We start from the raw sequence: 20973 nt of genomic DNA on the forward strand, positions 1-20973 counted from the left end.
GACCCTTTCCCTACTTCCACCCCCAAGCAGGATCTCCCTCTGTGGTGTAGTTTTTCCTCCCCTGTTGCAGGGCTACCCATAAAATTCAGGAATAAAAGCTATTGGATAATCTTCCCATAAACCACTATCCCCCTTATAAGAGACTAAGGAGAGGGTTTTTATTTCTATTCAGGAATTCTAATGACAGCACATCTTCCTCATGTTGAAAAGGCAGCAACACAGTCAAATCATTCTGCAAAAAGAATAGGCAGGTCTGGCCCTAGACCAAATGGCTCCCCAGGCGAGGAGTGTCTTCCATTTATTTAAATTTTTTAATACCTTATTTTTTATTGCATTTGTAGCCCATTTCATGACTTTGATGCACAATTTGCATGCATGATTTATCCCTGTTATAGAAGATAAAATTTGCACACTTGGATTTATTCATGCCATATATAAGCAAATAAAAGCAGCAATTGTTTCCTCTAAGCTTACAGAAACTTTTTAATTTTAAGAATATCTGAAATCTACCAACAGCAAGATATTGAACTGTGCACCAACACTGGGTAAATAATGTTACGGTAGGTAACAGCCTTAGAATGTTAACTCTAATCCTTTAGTTCAAAAGATTGCTTTTCTCACCTTTGCCCTTGCGAATTGAAGCACAGCATCAGAGATCCAAAGACTTGCCAATGGCATTTTCAAGCAATAAAATAATCAAGCGATGTCAGTCTCTCATCGGCCATCAAAGATATGTTGTAATGTGCCTGAACTTTGAAAAGTTGCGCTCACCACTTGTGACTGTGACTGGTAGTGTGAGCAGAATCCTCCCATTAGGAAAAGTGTCCTTCAGTTCTGCATCATGAATGAATTGGAGAACTTGGAGTGGAGAGTGCTTCCTGTGTTGCAAAATCTGATGGACGTTGTTCAAATTGGCATACAGGTCTTTATCATTGACATCTGAACATTCCATTGACATCTGAACATTCCACATGTGTCAGTGTCCGATGAAGGTCTGTACAATTGTTCAAGAGTGTTTTCTTGTTTGCTGGCAGCTTACTATTGCCATACAACCCCCCCAGATCTTTTCATGGTGCTTCATTTGCTCAAACCTCTCTTTGATGGACACTCAAGCAGTGTCAACAAGTGAGGGAAAAAAAACAAAAAAAACCACCACACCCTTTTGAATTTTTCTTCTGAGCTTCCCATCACCTCATCTCTGCCCTTGTAACCAAACTCTCTCTTCTTCCAGTGAATACGAGTTTCCTAGAAGGCAGGCTAAGTTTTATGCCTTTTTTTGGCAGCAGTGATGGTATCTTCAAATCCATTGTCTCTCTTGGCCACAACGAAATCGAGGCAGCTTCTCATCAAACTAGTAGGGTTTTGGTAGCTATGTCCCTTTTCAGTTGTTACTTACACTCTTCAAGACTTAAAACACAAATACACTTTCACAATAAAACAAGGTTCCCAATATCACAGCTGGACTCTCACTTCACTTCACTCATATCTCACTGACTGACTAGCAACACCCCATCCTTTCAATACCTGTGATGGGATGGCTTACAACATTCTAGGAGGGTCAAGGAAAATGTAGTTGTCAGAGAGTCTGGAAGATACCACAAGATTCTACAAAAGGTCAGAACATTCTAGGAGGTTAGTAAAATGAATACACATATGGAATACCTGAAACATTTTACTGTTGTTGCTAACAAACAGAGCACCCCAAGCCTGGTGCCTCCAAGCCCGGTGACCCAGGCGGTTGCTGGGGTCGCCTTCTCCTAAATCCAGCTCTGAGTACAGGCCAGATTCCTCGCTGGTATAACACCACTGAAGTCAATAGACTTACACCCTGGATAAAGCTGGCCCTACTTGTGCAAACTTTGCAGCTATGTCCACAAACTGTGCGCTGTGCACAAGTGGATCCGTCAGAGGCAACTTCTTCGTGGCTGCACAGCTGGCGGCAGCTTCAGTGAAGAAAGTACCAATACCAGTGTCAAGCTGTCTGGAGTGGTTCATGAACATGAATACTGAACTTAGGACAGACTGTTACAAAACAGAGCACAAACCCCAAACTGGTCATGAGTTCTATACTTAGTTGGTGAAATCTAAGTATCAAGTGGGAGCTCCTCAGGCACTACAACACCCTTAACATGGAGTCACAGACAGTCCCCTTGGGTACTCTGGTCTACGTTGCCCATCCAGGTAAGCCTGCCTTTGTGATAGATTGTCCCTTACACCAAAAGGTCCCAACAATATTCAGGTTACTCCCAGTCCCAAAGGGCCAGTCACTTACCCAGGTCAACTGCACCTCAGATCTCAAACCAAAGGACAACACGTGTAGCCAATCCTATGATAAACTAACTGTGATGGAGTCAAGACTCACCACCGCTGGCGCCTCCCACTGGTTGTTGTGGGAATTAGCTCTGTCTGCTGCAGAGCATCCTCAGCACATGGTGTCTTGCCCGTTGTCCATTCTGCTGCCCAGGACCCACATTGCTCCCCGCTCAGCGGCGTCCACTTCAGGACACTGCCCTCCAGCAGTGCCCACTACTCCAGACTCACCCCCTTCTGAGGGGGGGCCCACAGTTAACAGCAGTGTTTGGGACTCACTCCTGCCTCAGTGGCCAACCACAACCCAAAGTCTAGCCCCTTTGCTCAGGGGCAAGTTGCAGTCTGTATTGGCCACCGTCTTCCATGGCCAGGTGCAGTATAAGGGGGGGACCCAGGCCCGCCCACTACTCTGGGTCCCAACCTAGGGACCCTCTAGCCACAGCCTCTTTCTGCCCTCCTTCATTCCCCTCTTGTCCGCCTATTCTTCCCTGGGCCACTTCCCCTTTGACCCTGTGCACCTTCTAGGCCCTTTCTAGCAGGATCTGCAGCCTGGCAGGTAATGGGGCTGGAGCCCTCTCCTGCGAGCCTGCCCTGCCCAGCACTGCTCTGTCCAGAATGCTAGCTCCTTGTTTCAGGAATCTGTCCTTCTCCCTCACTAATCAAGGAGAGACTGCCTTCTTCTCTGTAGGCAGCCTTTATATAGGGCCTTGCCCAGCCCTGATTGGCTGCCTCTTCCTTCCCCTGATTGGCCCTCCACAGGCCTTTATTGATTGGCTGCCGGTCTGCACAGCATCAAAAGGCCTGTTCCAGCCCTTTTCTCAGGGGGTGGGGCAACCACCCCACCACACTAACTAAAGATTTATGAACTAGGGAAAAGAAATCAGAGCGTTATTTACAATGTTAAAGCAGGTTAACATGCACACACAAATGAGTTTCAGTATCAGGGTCCAAAACGTGATAGAAGCTGCTGTAATGTGCAAGCTCTACATGTTCTTTAGGCCCAACCCAAGCTAAACAGCAGGGGTCCCTTGCTTATACTTAGAAGTCTTGCCTTCTCCCTGAAGTCCAAGCAGCATCAAGATAACAATTTCTTGTTGACAGGAATTTTTATTCCCCTTGCCCAGAGCTCAAGCTGTGATGGGACAAGCATTTATGCACATCTTCTCTTCATGGGTCTGGGGGGAGCAATCAACAAATCAACAATCTTTTGTCCACCGATATTCCACAATGGCTTGACTGATGTCTATAGGTTGTCTTTTGTTGGACAGGAGATGACACCTCTTATGGTAACCTAGCATTTCTCACTTGGTAATGCTTCTCTCCTGACTGTGGGGGTTTACAGTTTCATAGCAAACACTATTATAGTCACAGAGCAAAACACTTAAATATCACCTTATAATGTGGGATAAGATATTATAAGTGAGATTAATGCATGCAGCAACTCACAAGCATTTCACAAAATCAAAACATGAAACACATTCTTACAAACTTAACATCCATTTTAACAATGCTAACACACAGGTGAGCCAGACTGGTTTCCAGCTACACATTTGTCCGTGTTCAGTGAGGACTAGGAGCCTTGGCATCCGCTGGCCACAACCAGCACAATATGTTTTGATTTCTGTCTGGAACACCATTTTGTCTGAACAGTATCTGGATCATCTGTCTTTTGGTAAATCCACTCTAATCAGGCAAGCAGTTCTCGTTTTGGAGATCAAGTGAGGTCACATCTGTGACTAGCAGGGAAACTGCTGTAATATTTATAAATAATACTCAGCACTTATGCAGTGCTGTACAGTCTCAAACATTAACTATTGAAATTCACCAGGATTTTGGACACTTCTGGAACTGTTAGGTAGAGATAGAGCTCCTCTTGGAAAAAACTTGTTTGGTCCTGTAAAAGTTGGCAATGTACACCGCATCATTAAACAGTGCACACAGTCTTTTAAATATGAGCTGACTCTTGCTTTTGGATAATGGGAAGCGGTAAAAGCAGAATAGCCTTGTTATGGCTGTTCAAGTCATTCCAGAGCCAGTGAGCGACCTTGTGATCAAGTATTTTCTCATGCTGATTACCATAAATGTAGAGCTATATGAAAATTACATCATAAAATTCAAAAGTAAAGAAGGGCTCAGACCAAGACCCTAATACTGCTTGCAACAAGAACCAGGATTCTAACTGCAGCACTGGCCCTATCTCTGTAGCGAACTGAGGCAAACTCCTGGATTCAAACTTCTGTAAACTTTGGGTAGTTCAAATTCCAGATCTGAATCTTGCAGCTTGGGCCAATCTCAACCCCCAAACTGGAGAAATATGCTTATGGCTTTAGTCACCAACCAATAATATGGCCCAGGCTTACTGAGGACTGTGAACCTTCAGGATAACTCAGAGTTGTTGTGCTTCTAAATTAGTGTTTGTAAAATGGTTTGAGATACTCAGACAGCTGTTGCTACAGAAATGCAAAGTAGTATGCAAATAGACCAGGATACAAGGATCTTTGACTCATTGTCAAATAGGCTGGGAACTCCAAATACTTGCAATGAATTATTTTACTATTATTTTATGTTAAATGGAAATAAGCAAAGACCGCATACTGAAAGGAAATACACAAAATAATCATCAGATTCTATGATGCAATTTAGTGTTCTGATGTTATACACTTGAGAGAGAGACAAGGTAGGTGAAAAGAAAAGGAGTACTTGTGGCACCTTAGAGACTAACCAATTTATTTGAGCATAAGCTTTCGTGAGCTACAGCTCACTTCATTATGCTCAGATAAATTCGTTAGTCTCTAAGGTGCCACAAGTACTCCTTTTCTTTTTGCGAATACAGACTAACACGGCTGCTACTCTGAAAGGTAGGTGAAGTAATATCTTTTATTGGATCAAATTCTGTTGGTGGAAGGTACAAACTTTTGAGATATAGAGAGCTCTTCTTACATGCCTACAACAACACTGCAATCATTATATTATTATTATTATTATTCTTACTATTCCTAATTTATCCCTTTTTATCATGGTAATGGCTAAAGGGTCCCAATCGAGATTGGAATCTCAGTATGTTAGGTGTTGTAGGTAGATACGATCACTGCTCCAAAGAGTTTGCCACCTGATTAAAGCCCAGACACAACTGAGGGAAGAAATAATAGGGAAAAAAAGTAAGAGAGGACAAAAGTAACAGTAATATGATTACATAGGCTAACAGTGTACACAACTTAATGATTCCAAATCACAAACTTTTTTTAGGGAAAAAATGTCCCTATCAAATGGTAAATCCGCTGTGTTCCCTTACTCTTTAGTCCCACCTGCAGCTCAGAAAAAGTAACCCTGATATCATGTTGCTGACCATTTTAAATTATAACATTTATAATTACTTCTGCTGGAATTAAGCACCATTGTGCAGGGCAGAATTTGTGCAGAATTAATGTTCCCTGCAAATTTTTATTTTTTCGCGCAGAATTTGTGATTTCCTCCAAAATGCTTCTTTTTCCCAGTTTTGCATGTTTCAAATGTATTAGTTACATATAGAAGTAATATTTTTGCACGCACATGAGCCTGAACCCACCCCCCTCATCTCCCACCTATCACTACACATACACCCAGCACTGCCGCCCATGCCTGGCACACGGGCGTGCATACCACCTCTGGAGACAAAGGGGTGTTGACTGGTGAACTATGTACATGACTCAACACACACACACACACACACACACAGACACTCACCCCGACACACACAGTTTACCCTTCCCCATGCTAACTACCTGCTATGCTACAGCTAACCTATAGCGAACTCACCAATCCCCCTCCTGCTACTGTGGTGTGACCCAAAAACCTTACAATACACATAGAAGCTTGAACTTGGACAAGACATGGCAGACACAAAACAGTCCTTAAGGATGCTAGTGCCCTCTAAGGCCAGGTCGTTACAATACTTTTGTATAACATACTTTTGTATAATATCTTTGTTTAAATTAAATATTTAATTTCACTGAAAGAGAAGATACTGTCAACAAAGATTAACAACTTGCTGACAGGTATTTTGAAATAAATTACCAAAAAAATTGAAACTGGTGTGATTATATTGCGTTATTTTGACTAATAAAATATGCAGAATTTTAGAATATTGTGTGCAGAATTTTTAATTTTTTTGGTGCAGAATTCCTCCAGGAGTATATAGTGCTATATATGTGATAATACACAAAGTGTCATGGCATATGTAATGAACACAAGTGCTGAGAACCTAATTTTTATGACTCATCTAAACCCCAAGTAGCACAGTGCCCCCAAACACAATGATGGGGCACTGTTCAGTGTTGACTTAAAGGGGATAATGTCCAAGTCATCATATTGAATTGAGGCATGTCACTGATTTGGCATCATGTCATGCTGCTGTAATATCATTCCATTGTATTGGATCATAGAATCATAGAATATATGGTTGGAAGGGACCTTGAGAAGTCATCAAATCCAGTCCCCTGCACTGTGGCAGGATCTAGTACACCTAGAGCACATCTGACAGGTGTTTGTCCAACCTGTTTTTAAAAACTTCCAATGAGAGGGATTTTACAACCTTCCTTGGAAGCCTATTCCAGAGGTCATAAAGATTTCCCTGTTATCTAATCTAAATCTCCCTTGCTGTAGATTAAGCCCATCACATCTTGTCCTACATTTAGAGGACATGGAAAACACGGATCACAGTCCTGTTTATAGCAGCTCTTAACATATCTGAGGATTGTTATAAGGTTCCCCCACTCAGTTTTCTTTTCTCAAGACTAAACATGGCCAGGTTTTTTTTAACCTTTCCTTATAGGTCAGGTTTTCTAAACCTTGTATCATTTTTGTTGGTCTTCTTTGGATTCTCTCCAATTAGCCCACCTCTTTCCTAAAGTATCATTGTGGTACCCAAAACTGGACACAATACTGAAGCTGAGGCCTTACCAAGTAAAGGGGGACAATTACAATTGACTTATTCACACAGTACACAGTCAATCTGCAGAACTTGTTCCCAAGGGATGTTGTGAAGGGCAAAATTATAATGCGGTTCCAAAAGAATTAATCATCTCATGACCCATACGTAAATCTATGGTAGAGATCATCCTTGAATTGAGGGATTGCCAATGATGAGATAAATTCATGGAGAATAGGTCCAATAAAGGCTATTAGCCAAGATGTCCAGGGATGCAACTTCATGCTCTGGGTGTCCCTAGCCTCTGACTGTAGAAGTGGATGACAAAGGATGGATCACTCAATGATTGTTTGTTCTATTCATTCCCTCTGAAGCAACTACTATTGACCACTGTCAGAAGACAGGATACTGGTCTACCTGGACCATAGGTCTGACCCACCAATTAGGGATGTAAAGATCGTTTAAAAACGTACTCATTTAAACTATTAAAATTATATCGGTTAACCACTTAATCGTTAACAAGACAGGGCTCCAGGTCCAGGGCTGCCGCCCAGCCCCATATAGTAGGGTCCGGGATCAGGGCTGCTGCCAATCTATTTTAAATGTTAATTGTAATATATTAACAGTAAGACTAATACTTATCGGTAAGGCTATGTTTTAGTCACGGGTATTTTTCATAAAAGTCACAGGCAGTAAACAAAAATTCATGGCCCATGACCTGTCCATGACTTTTACTAAAAATACCTGTGACTAAAACTTGTGGGGGAGCTGCCCGGGGGCACCCTGGGTGCTGGGGGAGGGCAGCTGCGCGTGGCTCATGACCCCTGATCGTGCTGGAGGAGGGCAGGCGGCAGCACATGGCCCAGGACTCCCACTGGTGCTGGGAGGGCGCGGGCAGCAGTGCACGGCCCAGGATTCCTGCTGGTGCTGAGGGGGCGTGGGTGGCGGCTCATGGCCCAGGACCCACACTGGTGGGGATGGCAGGTTCTCTACCTGGCTCTGTGCCTCCCCTGACCCAAGGCAGGCTCTGGGTGGCGCCTACCTGGGGGGCTCCCCAGAAGCAGTGACATCCTCCTCGCTCAGCTGCTAGGTGAAGGTGTGGCCTGGCAGCTCTGCGCGCTGCCTCTGCCCAGAGCACTGGCTTTGCAGCTCCCATTGGCTGGGAACCGCAGCCAATGGGAGGTGTGGGGGTGGTGCCTGCAGGCAGAGGCAGCGCACAGAGCTGCCTGGCCACACCTCCACCTAACAGCTGAGCGAGGGGGACGTTGCCACTTCCGGGGAGCCCCCCATGTAAGCGCCACCCAGAGCCCGCGTCACGCCATCCCATGCCCCAACCCCCTGCTCCCTCCGACAACCAAACTCTGTTGGGTGGGGGGGGCACAGTGGCCCAAGACTGCCCAGCACTGGCCGGTATGACTGGCACAGGGGCTGCCTGAGCTGTCCCTGAGCCAGGCGCACCGGCCACTACAGAAGTCATGGAGGTCACAGAAAGTCATGGAATCCGTGACTTCCATGACCTCCATGACAAACTCTCAGCCTTACTTATCGGTTAACTGTTTAATATTTTACATCCCTACCAGCAATGTGGTTCTTATGTTCTCCCGTGGCTTATATATGACATTCCTGTAAATACACCGCCCAAAATAGTAGAATTTTTTGCAACTGCATCACATTGTTAACATACTCAATTTGTGATCTGCTAGAAACCCCAGACCCCTTTCAGCAGTACTACCACCTTGCCAGTTATTCCCCATTCCGTACTTGTGCATTTTAAATATGAGGGCACATCACGCACCACAGACATCATTGAGGTGTGCCGTGACTGTAATCGTATTGCACTGTGCCACCCACAGTGTGCTTGATGTGACATGATCCTACCAAGAGGGCATCACACATGACATGTGATAGGAGACCATGCCACACCAAAACCTCATCACATGTTGCTATGACATAATGGGATGCAATGTGATGTCATTCCACAAAACAAGTCATGTGTCACGTCATAACATGGTGACATTCCGGCTTAGAGCCACAGGTGGGCTGGTGTCCCTGGGCTACGGCGGGGCAGTGTTCCCTACTCGGCAGGATGGAGGCCAGATCCCAACACCTGTCCCCCACCCCCTCTGGCCACTTCCGCCTTCACAACCGCCTGCTCCTAGGAACCAGACTCAGAGCAGCACGGGCAGGCCTGCTGCCGGCCCCGAGGACCCCACGCCCGCCCGGGGCTGCCCGCCGCGCTGCCTGATACGTACCTGAACTCAGCCGCTACTCGCCAACGAGGCGGGTGGGAGCGCGGCGGAGCGGCTAGACCGGAGCTCTTCACGCTTCCTCCCCCCGCAGCCAGGAGAGGGCTGAGCCGCCCCTCCGCGGCGGAGTGTTTTCAGGCAGGCGGCGCGGCAGCAGCCCGGGGTCCTCTGCGGGCAAGGGGAGGGGGCCGACGCTGGTGGTGGAGTGGGGGCTAGAGAAGTCCGAGCCGATGTTTACACCGGGCAGAGGTAACCGCCCCCCCCGGCCTGAGGGCCGGGGAGAGGGGCCGCGGCGGGCCGGAGCAGGCTTTTGGGGGTGCAGGGGCTCGTAGGAGTGGGGCCGGGGCAGAGAGCGGGCGGCCTGTAGGGACATCCGGGACGGGGCAGGGCTGGCGGGGAGCGGGGCTACCTGGAGGAGCGCGGCCAGCGCAGGAGTGGGGCCGGGGCCGGGGCCTGGGGAGGGGGCCGGGGCTCGGGGCGGGGCGGGGGGAGGAGGTTGGACTTCAGCGTGGGGAGAGTTGAGTGCGGGGAAGGGCCTGGTGGGCGTGGAAAGGTCACAGGGCAGAGAGGGGCCATGAGCGGGAGGGCGCTCGCTGCGGGCCGGGGGACACGCGAGGGGAAGTTGGCTTCCGGGGTTTGCCTGAGGGAGGAGAGGGGGAAATGTGAGGGAAGGGCTGGGTGGGTGGAGTGTGGGGCGGAGGGGAGTAAGATGAGGCCAGCGGGCAAAAGGGCTTGGCGGGCTAAGGGGGTGAGGAGGTGCAGGGAGAGAAGGGGGGAGGCGCCAGGCGGGCAAGGAGAAAAGGTGGGGGGGTTGGTATTTGAAGGGGTGGACAAAGGAGGTGACCCTCAGTTGCACCAGGGTATTCGGTGGGGATGGGTTTGTGTGTGACATGTAGAGCAGGTGAGAGGGTTGTTTGTTTACTTTTGTGTGGACACATGTTTTTTTTCCACCTAGTGACTGTGTTTTGGGCCTTTTCTTTTTGCGTTCACCCTAGCAAAGGAGGCCCATCTGTAGAGTTAGGACAGCAAAAACTTTTTTCAATAAGGCAGACGGAATAGAAAGTAAAAGTCAGTGACGAACCTTAAATCAAACCCACCTTTTCCATACTTGTGTTTAATTATGAATTTTCGCCTTTACCCGTCTCTTTTGGTCTGTTTTGTGGGTTTGAGTTTAGGTTTGACTGGGTGATTGTGGCATTTCACTGATGCAGACCATTTGGATTATTCTTTAAACTTGTTTAGTTCTGACAGTTTGTGCATCTGTCATGGAATATTTGTCATAGGGAACCATGCAGAGTTTGCAGTTTGCATTTTTAAGTACCTTATCAAAATGGGACTAATCTATATAATTAATTTTTCAATTTGCTTAGTCAGTATTTTATAGAATAACTGGACAAGACCCTGTAATGGTGACTAATATTCAACTCCCCATAGCGGCACAGAGAGATTTGGGGGGGGGAACTTTTTTTTTCTAATCAAATACAAAATTTGGTCTTTAGTACTTTACTTTTAGATATTGACTTTCATCCCTGGATTTCATAGTACTTACAAACATAAGTTAATGAAGCCCCCAAACAACACTATTATTGAATGCCCATTTTGTAGATGGTGAAAAACTTAAGTACAGAGGAGTGAGTGCTGAGCTTTCTCCTTCCAACTTTTAAGGTTGGCTGCATTAATTATGCTATATGTATATATTTTGTATAACTCTTTGGGATTGTTCAAGATAAAAAAGCACTACAATAAGTATTTTCTGCTAAGCATTGTCTGTGTACTATTTAAAAAAAAGCTGGGGCTGGACTCCTGTGTATCTTACAAGTTCCCCAGGTGTCCTAGAACTGACAGTCTTTGTACTCTGCACTATTGCGAATACAACTACATCAAGTTTTTACATATCAGGCTTGTTATAAAGAAAAAAAAATTCAGAAACAAATCAAGAAAATGCCCAAACAAAACCTAAGATTGTGTTAAGGGAGGAAACAAAATTAATTAAAAAAATTAGAAAGTTGTACAATGTTTACAAAACCAAACATTTGGAAGTGAGGACACTACGCGGCTATAAGTTCACAACCCCTAAATGTCACTACAGATCATCCCATTAAAAACAATGAGGAGTCCTTGTGGCTATCTTAGAGACTAACACATTTATTTGGGCATAATTTGTTAGTCTCTAAGGTGCCACAAGGACTCCTCATTGTTTTTGCTGATACAGACTAACACGGCTACCACTCTGAAACCTGTCACTCCAGTAAAGTTTTCAACACCTTCCTTAACTCTGACCTTCCTATTTACCCCCATCTTTTTGTATCTAACTTCTAGTTATGAGCCACAGATTTCTATTACTTACTAGGTTATAAACTGTTAATGCCCGTTTCCCAATACACACCCAAATGAGTGGTTGGATATCAGTTTCTTTATCATTTACATAGTATGGTCAAAACCTCACATTTTTCATGTAGCCCTCCTTGTGATCCATACTAGACCTTGCCTTTGTTCACCACATTATGAACTGTATACCTTTCTTTACCCTGTTCGTTTATCCAGTGTTGGCCAGCTATAGATCAGAGATCAAAATTCTCAGTATCAGCCTTAATATACAGGCCGCATACCTGCAAAGATGAGACATTCCTTTGCAAAAGACAGTCCTGAATTTCTCCCTGATCTTGATGTAAGCTAGCAGGGTGGGTGCAAATATGACTGTTCCGCAAATGACCATGCTACTATAATTTATATGTGCAACAGGGGATGCTTAAATTTTTTTTCAAGCAACAACTGATGGGTGAGCAAAGGTAAGGGTCACAGTGTTAACAAATATTTAGGGACTTCCCAGCATTTATTTTTTTGACCTAACAGACTTTTAATTGATGACCTCTTGAGGTCTCTTCCAGTCCTATGATTCTATGATTTTAATAAAGGTCATTTTAAATTTATAGATATGTTTCCTTTAACTTTTTTCCAACAAAGCTTTTTATTTAGTGGTGTCATCAGGAAGAACACAACTTTATCAAGTACAATTGTTAAAGAGAATCTAGTGGAATATTAAAATGGACTGAATCTCATTGGTGGGGACATTAAGCTGACTTTAATATGGAAGAAGGTTCAACTTTAAAATCCCCCCCCCCCCCGCAAAAAAAAAAAAAAAAACTTGAGTAGCTGTCTTGGATTAATATGGCTTCCATTATATGCCATTTGTAAGCTTGGACTGCTAAATATTACTTTTGAACTTGGGGCAAAATATTTAGAGGAACTGATCTTGCAACTGGATTCAAGATCCTAGACCCCAAATACTTACATATAACCTATTTCCATAGATCCAGTTGCAGCATCTGGCCTTTAGTATGTTGCTTTTTAAATGTACTGACTTAACACAAAATCTATTTTAATTCCATTCTAATTAAACCAAAAAGTCAAAATACAGTGTTATGGGGATTGGATGGCTGCAGGGATCAGTGATGGGTTATGGTCCTATGGAGTCTTTCAGCAGTAACTAGTCACTACTTATCAGGTCATTAGGGAGTCAAAGTTGTTACCATCTGATAGCAGCTGTGTAACTCATGTGAAATTAATTGCCCTCTGTCCTGTTCCCAGTTAATACAAATCAATACCCTCTCCCTCCAAACCCTCACAGTTGGCACTCACTGGGACTTCTGTCAGCAGAGAGGCCAAGTTTTGAATGGGTCATCCATGGTAACTGACCTGTCTCTCACCATTATTGGTATGTCTTCACTGGAAAAAAATAAAAAGAGGGAAAAAAAAGTGCAGTTTTATCTCAGGTTGGCTAATCTAGGTTAAATTAGCAGTGAGGACATACCAATTTGACTTTTACCTCAAGCTAGCACCATAAGTGTGAGCGGGGAATGAACTCAAGCTTCTAATCCCGAGTTAAAAGTGAGTTGGTATTCACTGCTATTTTAAATCATATTAGTTAATTTGAGTTAAGAAAGCACTTTTTCTTGCAGTGAAGACGTACACTGTATGTAAGGAGCACAACGTGGAAAACCTTAAACTGTTGCTATGCTTGCTGAATTTTCTGTTGCTATCCTTGGTGAATTTTTTGTGATATAGATTGGTTTAAACCAATTATTTATAAAAATCAGACCAACATTTTAGGAAATTTTTAATGGAAAACTCTCCATGTTCAATACAGTATTAAGACTAATTATAATTGGGGGGAAATTATTGAAGAATTTTTCCATTTAATCAGGAGAAAACGGAAAAAGTACTTAATTAGAAATAGGGATTTTCTTCATTATGGTGTTTTATTTTTATATGTATACTTTTCAAATATGTATAGTTAAGAACAGGTAAAACCGATGGATTAAGGGGCACTGTTAGATAACGAAGGCCTACAATGTGAGTGTTGGATGTATAAAATAAAGTTTTTCAATACTGGAAAACATTTTTCTTACATTTTTATTTCTTTTGACATGCAAATATCCCATAGTTTTGTTTTTTACCCAAACATTTAAAGAAAATGAGAAACAAATGAATCTGACTAGTCAGTTTTCATTGTCCAAGATGACTGAAGTATAGAAAATACATGAAAAGAAACAGCAAAAAGAAATTTCTTTTCACTACTCTTCATTCTAACAATTTAAGTAGATATTAGTAACACAGCGAAAGATGTCTCTCCTCCCACCCTCTAGAAGATTTTAAATTCAACAGTGTCCCTTCAAAAGTTTTTTAAATTTTCTCTGGGGAAAAAAGAATGCATTTTAAAAGCATAACTTACTAGAAATGAGGGTATTAAAAAATCCTTTGCCTTCAGCCTTGATTCTGCAAATGCTTATGTGCTTAACTTTAAGCATGTGAATAATCACAATGGGAATAAGGCTCGGATTTTCAAAGGCTCTCATTTTCAAATGTGTTTTAGAGACCTAGAAGCCTAAATCCCATTGACTGTCAATAGGTTTTAGGTTCCTAAATGCCTTTTGAAAATGAGATTTAGGTTCCCAAATCGGTTAAGTATTGTAACACTAAGCACAACAATGCCTGAATACCTGTAGAAATCTGGATCTAAAGCTAAGCATGTATATAAATATTTGCTGAATTGGGGCTGTAGTTTTTGTTAGTCTATAAACATCCCACAATAGCCCTTTCGATACTTCAGGATCCAAAAGTGCATAGCAGCAGTGAGCATACCAGCAACCTCAATCTGAATTGCATGAACAGTAAAAAAAAAATTTTGCAGCTCGTGGTAGGGGAAAAAAGATTTCTGGGAAAGCCTTTCTTTGAGGGTTTTTTTTTTTTTTTTTTAAAGCTTGTAGGTCCTTGGCTCTGATCAGGAAACTTTTTTTTTTTTTTAATGGGAATGCTAGCTTTGCTGCAAAGATTAGGTTTTCTCCAGGCTGTGGTAGTTTTGAACAGTCATCTGACTGAACAGTTCAGGTTGAAGAGAATGCCATAATATATGCTGAAAGCAATTACAGGCATTTGGGTTTTGTGCAGTACTCACATTTTCTCCTTAATCATGATCTTAGTGCCATGGGAACAGCGTGGCAGTGTAGTTCTTTTGAATATCATCTTCCAGGTTGCTTGCTTAGCTGCACCCAATTTTCTAATTGAATTTCATCCTCATATAGGATGAAATTTACTTTACTTTACTTTACTTCAACTATTCTTAGTGAATGTCAGGCTATAGTGAAAACTAGTTTGTTCATATATTGCCAATGCAATAATAATGGTGATATTCCTGTGCTTCTGCAGATTTGCCTGGGTAACATAATGCCAGCTGAGCGTAAAAAGTCAGCCAGTATGGAAGAAAAAGAATCTTCATTAAATAACAAAGAAAAAGACTTCAGTGAAAGGCGATCAGTGAGCAGTAGAGAGAAAGCAAAGGAGGAGGTGAAGGTTGGCCTGAAGAGAGAGACTCTGAAGGCACCTGAAGATAAAAAGAAAAAACTGGAGGAGGATAAACGGAAAAAAGAAGACAAGGAGCGAAAGAAAAAAGAAGAGGACAAGATAAAAGCTGAAGAAGAGCAGAAGAGGAAAGAGGATGAAGAAAAAAAGAAATTTGAAGAGGAAGAGAAAAAGAAACAAGAAGAGGAAGTAAAACGTCAGCAAGAGGAGGCAGCTGCACAATTGAAGTAAGATTTATGTTTAAGTCTTAACTGTGCCTAACAGTATAGTCCTTAGGCAGAATTCCCGTTGAAGTTAGTGGGAGTTTTGCCAAAGTTACGACTGCAGTATTGGGTCACTTTTTTTAATTTTATGAATAAGAAGGTAAAAAAATATATAATTGTTTAGTAAATATAGATGTCCGTGTCAAGTGATATGCTCAGTGCTATTTGTGAGAAGCTAAAAGTATACAGTAGTTGTTTGTATGTACTAACCGCTATCACTTTGGCTTATACATTGGATTTTGGTAATGTCATCTGTCTGGAGATCTCATGTGGTATATAAATGTGCCTGAATTAAACATCACAAAGTCTCACTGAGGTTCAGAAGTGTTACCCCGTTTTACAGATGGGGAAACAGAGGCACAAAGAGGCCAAGTGACTTGCCTGTGATCACAATGAAATATATCCAGGAATAGGTGCTGGGCAGCTTGATTCTCAGTCCAGTACTTCAGCCACAAGACCAACCTTACTATATAAGCAGTTGCTGTAAATCTTTAAGCACTGGAAATGGGCTGTGATCTCTAAAGCCGTCCAATAGTCAGCAGTCACAAATAATTGGTATTTGGATGGAAAATCTGCAAGGAGAACCTGGATAGGATGCAGCAGAAAGTGGTGTTAATTTAGTTTTCTCTCCAAGTCAGTATCCATAACAGGGTTTTAAGAGACACTACGGTGTTGGAGGGAAACAAAACCAAGATTCTGACCATTTGTGTTCATTAAAGATACCATGACACTTTTTTAAAGAGTAACGATATTAATGTGTCTGTCTTGTTCAGACTCGAGGCGAATACGTTTTGTCTACTTAAATTGCCTTTGCAATTTCAGTTGGATTTGGAATTCTTCTTATCTAGAACACTTGTGTAGTGTTACTGTATTCTGTTAACAGCTGCTGTATTCTGTCCCAAAGTGAATTGTATTTCTTTCTTGAGTAAAACGATTGTAGTATTTGTGCTTTGTTAATGCTTTGTGATAAAAAATTTCTGTATAGAACCTTGCTAATGTGTTTGTTTTAATACATAAATGGCACTTCCTTAGAAAAGTTTAATTGAAGTGCTATTTAGTGAAGCCTAGGAGTTACTAGGACTTCCTTATTATCAGTAAAATATATTACAGAACATTCATTAGTACATATAAAGTATCAAACTGCACTACAGTTGAGATAAATTAGCTTGTGGTGCATTATCCTTGTTTTGAAATGGTTCATTTACTTGTCAGTTTACAAAATTCAGTAATCTATAATGGAAATTAGTGAGGTCTTATCAGGTTATAACTACTGTTGTTTTTTTTTCTTTAGAGAGAAAGAGGAAGCACATCAACTCCATCAGGAAGCTTGGGAGCGCCATCAAGCAAGAAAGGAACTCCGCAGCAAAAACCAGAATGCACCAGACAACCGCCCTGAGGAGAATTTCTTTAGCAGGCTGGACTCGAGTCTGAAGAAGAACACTGCTTTTGTTAAGAAGCTAAAAACTATCACAGAACAACAGAGGGACTCCTTGTCTCATGATTTTAATAGCCTCAATTTAAGCAAGTACATTGCAGAAGCTGTAGCTTCTATTGTTGAAGCAAAGCTGAAAATATCAGATGTGAACTGTGCCGTGCACTTGTGTTCTCTCTTTCACCAGCGCTATGCTGATTTTGCTCCATCGCTACTTCAGGTTTGGAAAAAGCATTTTGAAGCAAGGAAAGAAGAGAAAACTCCCAACATTACCAAACTAAGAACTGACTTGCGTTTCATTGCAGAATTGACAATAGTTGGGATTTTCACTGATAAAGAAGGTCTGTCTTTAATCTATGAACAGCTAAAAAACATTATTAATGCTGATCGAGAGACTCACGCTCATGTTTCTGTGGTAATAAGCTTTTGCCGGCACTGTGGAGATGATATTGCTGGTTTGGTACCAAGGAAGGTTAAAAATGCTGCAGAAAAGTTTAACTTGAGTTTTCCTCCTAGTGAGATAATCAGCCCAGAGAAGCAACAGCCCTTCCAGAATTTGTTGAAGGAATACTTTACATCTTTGACCAAACACCTGAAAAGGGACCACAGAGAGCTGCAAAATATTGAGAGACAAAACAGGTGACATTTAAATACTGTACTTCATAAATTGATATAACAGTGCAGCTCATAGAATGCTTTAAGATTTCTTTAATTGTTGCCACCAAAGTAAAATTATGTGGGAAGAAGCGCTTTGTTGCAGAAGGGTCTCTGAAATAACATGCTGAAAAATTTCCCAACTAGAAAATCTTCTAGAGCCTGGAATGTTACCTAATACGATATTAGGTTTTAAATAATTTTTAGGGGGAAACTGTTAAGTAAGTTTCTCTTGCTTTAATTTTTTTCAACTCCTCCACTGGTTTTGTAACACTCCTTTAACAGCTTAGAGGCTAACAAATTTATTTGAGCATAAGCTTTCATGAGCTACAGCTCACTTCATCGGATGCATGTAGTGGAAAATACAGTGAGGAAATTTTGTATGCACAGAGAACATGAAAAAATCTCCCCACTGCATTTTCCACTATATGCATCCGATGAAGTGAGCTGTAGCTCACGAAAGCTTATGCTCAAATAAATTTGTTAGTCTCTAAGGTGCCACAAGTACTCCTTTTTCTTTTTGCGGATACAGACTAACACGGCTGCTATTCTGAAACCTTTAACAGCTTGAGACTAGCGTTTCTTTCCCAGCTGGTTTTGTCCTTTTCCAGTTGGCAGCAAGTGTTTTTATTTTTTTCCCCCTTCCCACCCACATATTTCTTATGGACCATATGCTGACATGGATTTGTTTATTTTTTGTGTGTGTACCAACGTTGTACATCATGTCAGCATAGTTCTAAGTATAGGGGGGAAATAGTTTGTCAAAGAAGTGTACTTTCCAAATTTCTTATATATTAAAATCTAAAGTCAAAATTTGGGCCTAAACTACTCAACCATGTCCTGTTAAACCTTGACTCAGAACATTAAATGCTTCAGGACCTCAGCTAACTATAAATGTCTGAGGCTGGAAAGAAACTTCCACCATAGATAGGCGTGTTGTTGAATAAATATGTCCTTTTCTCTGAAGCATCCAGAACTGGTCATTGTTGAAGCCAGAATGGTCTCCTAGGTGGACTGATGGTCTGATAAGGGCACAGGACTGGACAGGACCTCCTGGGTCATCAAGGCCAGTCTTCTTATATGACAGGCATTCTCATCATATGATCTCATTTGTATGATGTTGGAAATATTCTAAGAATATAGGAATTACAACAGAGATAAGCAAAAGCACATGAATTGTGCAGTTATTGGTGATGGGCCTGAACCAAAATTCTGGGTCTGAAATATTTATCCCAAGTCAAACTGCGTATGTTTATAATGTTGAGTACAAAAAGCCCTCTGATCTGAACACTTCCAACTTCGGGGTTTGAAATCTAGACTCAAATTTGAACTTTCCCAAAGTGTGGGGTGATCAGTTTTGGTATTGGAGTTGGCCTATTATAAGGATTTATGTGAGAGATACAAACTCAAGCATCTGTTGTAGTCCAGTCCCATCCCTATCAGTTAAATGACTGTATTTTGCTATATAAGAAGTTGGAATGTGTAGTGACTTTTACTATAGTCCAACTCCTTATACTACTTGCTTGTTCAGGGAGAGTCAAAACACAAGTATAATTTTTTTTGCAATTTAATAAGTGTATACCTTCATTATTTAAACTAAAATGGTTACAATTAAGTAAGTCTGTCATAAAGACAAATGTAGCAGAAACAATGGGAACAAGTAGATGAACTTCATTGCTGGTGGATTTGATTACAGTTATCCTTCCTCCTCCTCTTTGTGGCTGTTCATTTAAGCAGCAGCTGTTCTGTATTGAGAGGACTGGCATGTCCAACTAATAATTTAAGTCCACTGACATGCATCTTTTCTTAATTACCGAGCAGTTACAAACAGTTGTAAAGTTCTTTAGTTTATAAAATTTTCCAGGAGTATTAGTTTAACACCTGACTGGGTGTTTCAACTACAGAGCTACCAGTAAAGAGCTGGACAGGAAACGGTTTCCCTGTCTTTGAAACTCTTGTGGGACAAACCCAAGATCTTCAGAAGTTTTTTTGTGTAGAAAAACCACAGGAAAAAAAGAGAGGCCGCAGAATAACCAACAGGTGGTGAGGGCACTCAGCTGAGGTGTGGTATGGAAGACCCAGGCTCAAGTCCTTTGTCTGAATCAGGCAGATCAGGAACATTAACCAGGGTCTCCCGTGCCCCAGACGAATGCCCTGGATGTCAGCCACTATTAGCTATTCTTGAGTCTGTCTCTGGACCATAAATTCCATCCTGGATCTGAGAAACCTTTCCTGACAAAAGGTGTAGAACTTGAAGTACAAAGTCTTTTTTTCGTGCATAGGTGATAAAACAGTATCATTTAGGGTCTTGTTGAGATGGTTGCATTGGTTGTATATTAAAATATATATTTTAAAATGTTAGCCTTCTGCCTTAATAACAATTAGAGCGAGTGAGAGATTATTCTCAATTTCTCAAAAATTCCCTTTTCTGTTTAATTTAATGTGATTAATGGTTCTCTTTCTCCATAGACATACCAAATACTTGCATACATTAGATTTGGATGGCATGAGGCCAAAGACCAATGAGAAGTTGGAGTATGCAATTGAATATCATTTAGAGTGTAGTTCTGTTCTAAAAAGTGACTATAAAAATGATAGCTCCTTCCTTATTCAACAGATTTGGCAATTAATTGATCTTTAACTACTCATGGTAAATAGGCCCAATGGCCTGTGATGGGATGTTAGATGGGGTGGGATCTGAGTTACTACAGAGAATTCTTTCCTGGGTATCTAGCTGGTGAATCTTGCCCACATGCTCAGGGTTCAGCTGCTTGCCATATTTGGGGTCAGGAAGGAATTTTCCTCCAAGGCAGATTGGAAGAGGCGCTGGGGGTTTTTCGCATTCCTCTGTAGCATGGGGCACGGGTCACTTGCTGGAGGATTCTCTGCACCTTGAAGTCTTTAAACCATGATTTGAGGACTTCAGTAGCTCAGACATAGGTGAGAGGTTTATCGCAGGAGTGGGTGGGTGAGATTCTGTGGCCTGCATTGTGTAAGAGGTCAGACTAGATGATCATAATGGTCCCTTCTGACCTTAATATCGATGAGTCTAAGAGATCTATTGAAAGACAATGTGCTTTACTGACAAAAATAAGCTTACTGGTTTTTTTAATTCTCAATAGTACTGCAGAACCAACTTGAAGAGGGAGAGAGCTAGAATAGGTTCCTCCTTATACATCAACTGAATAGTTTACGTAGGGTATATATTCACTGCAGAGTTAACTTGAGTTGGCCTAGCTCAGGAGTCGGCAACCTTTCAGAAGGGGTGTGCCAAGTCTTCATTTATTCACTCTAATTTAAAGT

General features: G+C 42.1%; 1 protein-coding gene across 4 annotated transcripts in view; it reads left to right on the forward strand.

Annotated features, from left to right (window-relative positions):
• The first annotated feature begins 9568 nt into the window (after positions 1–9568).
• The window catches only part of UPF2 (UPF2 regulator of nonsense mediated mRNA decay), a 136516-nt gene continuing 125111 nt past the window's right edge, over positions 9569–20973 (forward strand). For all 4 annotated transcript variants that reach the window (XM_074942626.1, XM_074942625.1, XM_074942627.1 and 1 more), the window contains exons 1-3: positions 9569–9711; positions 15169–15548; positions 16876–17655. In XM_074942626.1, coding sequence (XP_074798727.1) covers positions 15187–15548; positions 16876–17655 — 1142 coding nt within the window. In that variant the 5' untranslated portion in view covers positions 9569–9711; positions 15169–15186. The remainder of the gene's footprint in view (positions 9712–15168; positions 15549–16875; positions 17656–20973) is intronic.

Source organism: Natator depressus, chromosome 1 (assembly GCF_965152275.1).
Source record: "Natator depressus isolate rNatDep1 chromosome 1, rNatDep2.hap1, whole genome shotgun sequence".
In the NCBI taxonomy this organism is placed as follows: domain Eukaryota; kingdom Metazoa; phylum Chordata; order Testudines; family Cheloniidae; genus Natator; species Natator depressus.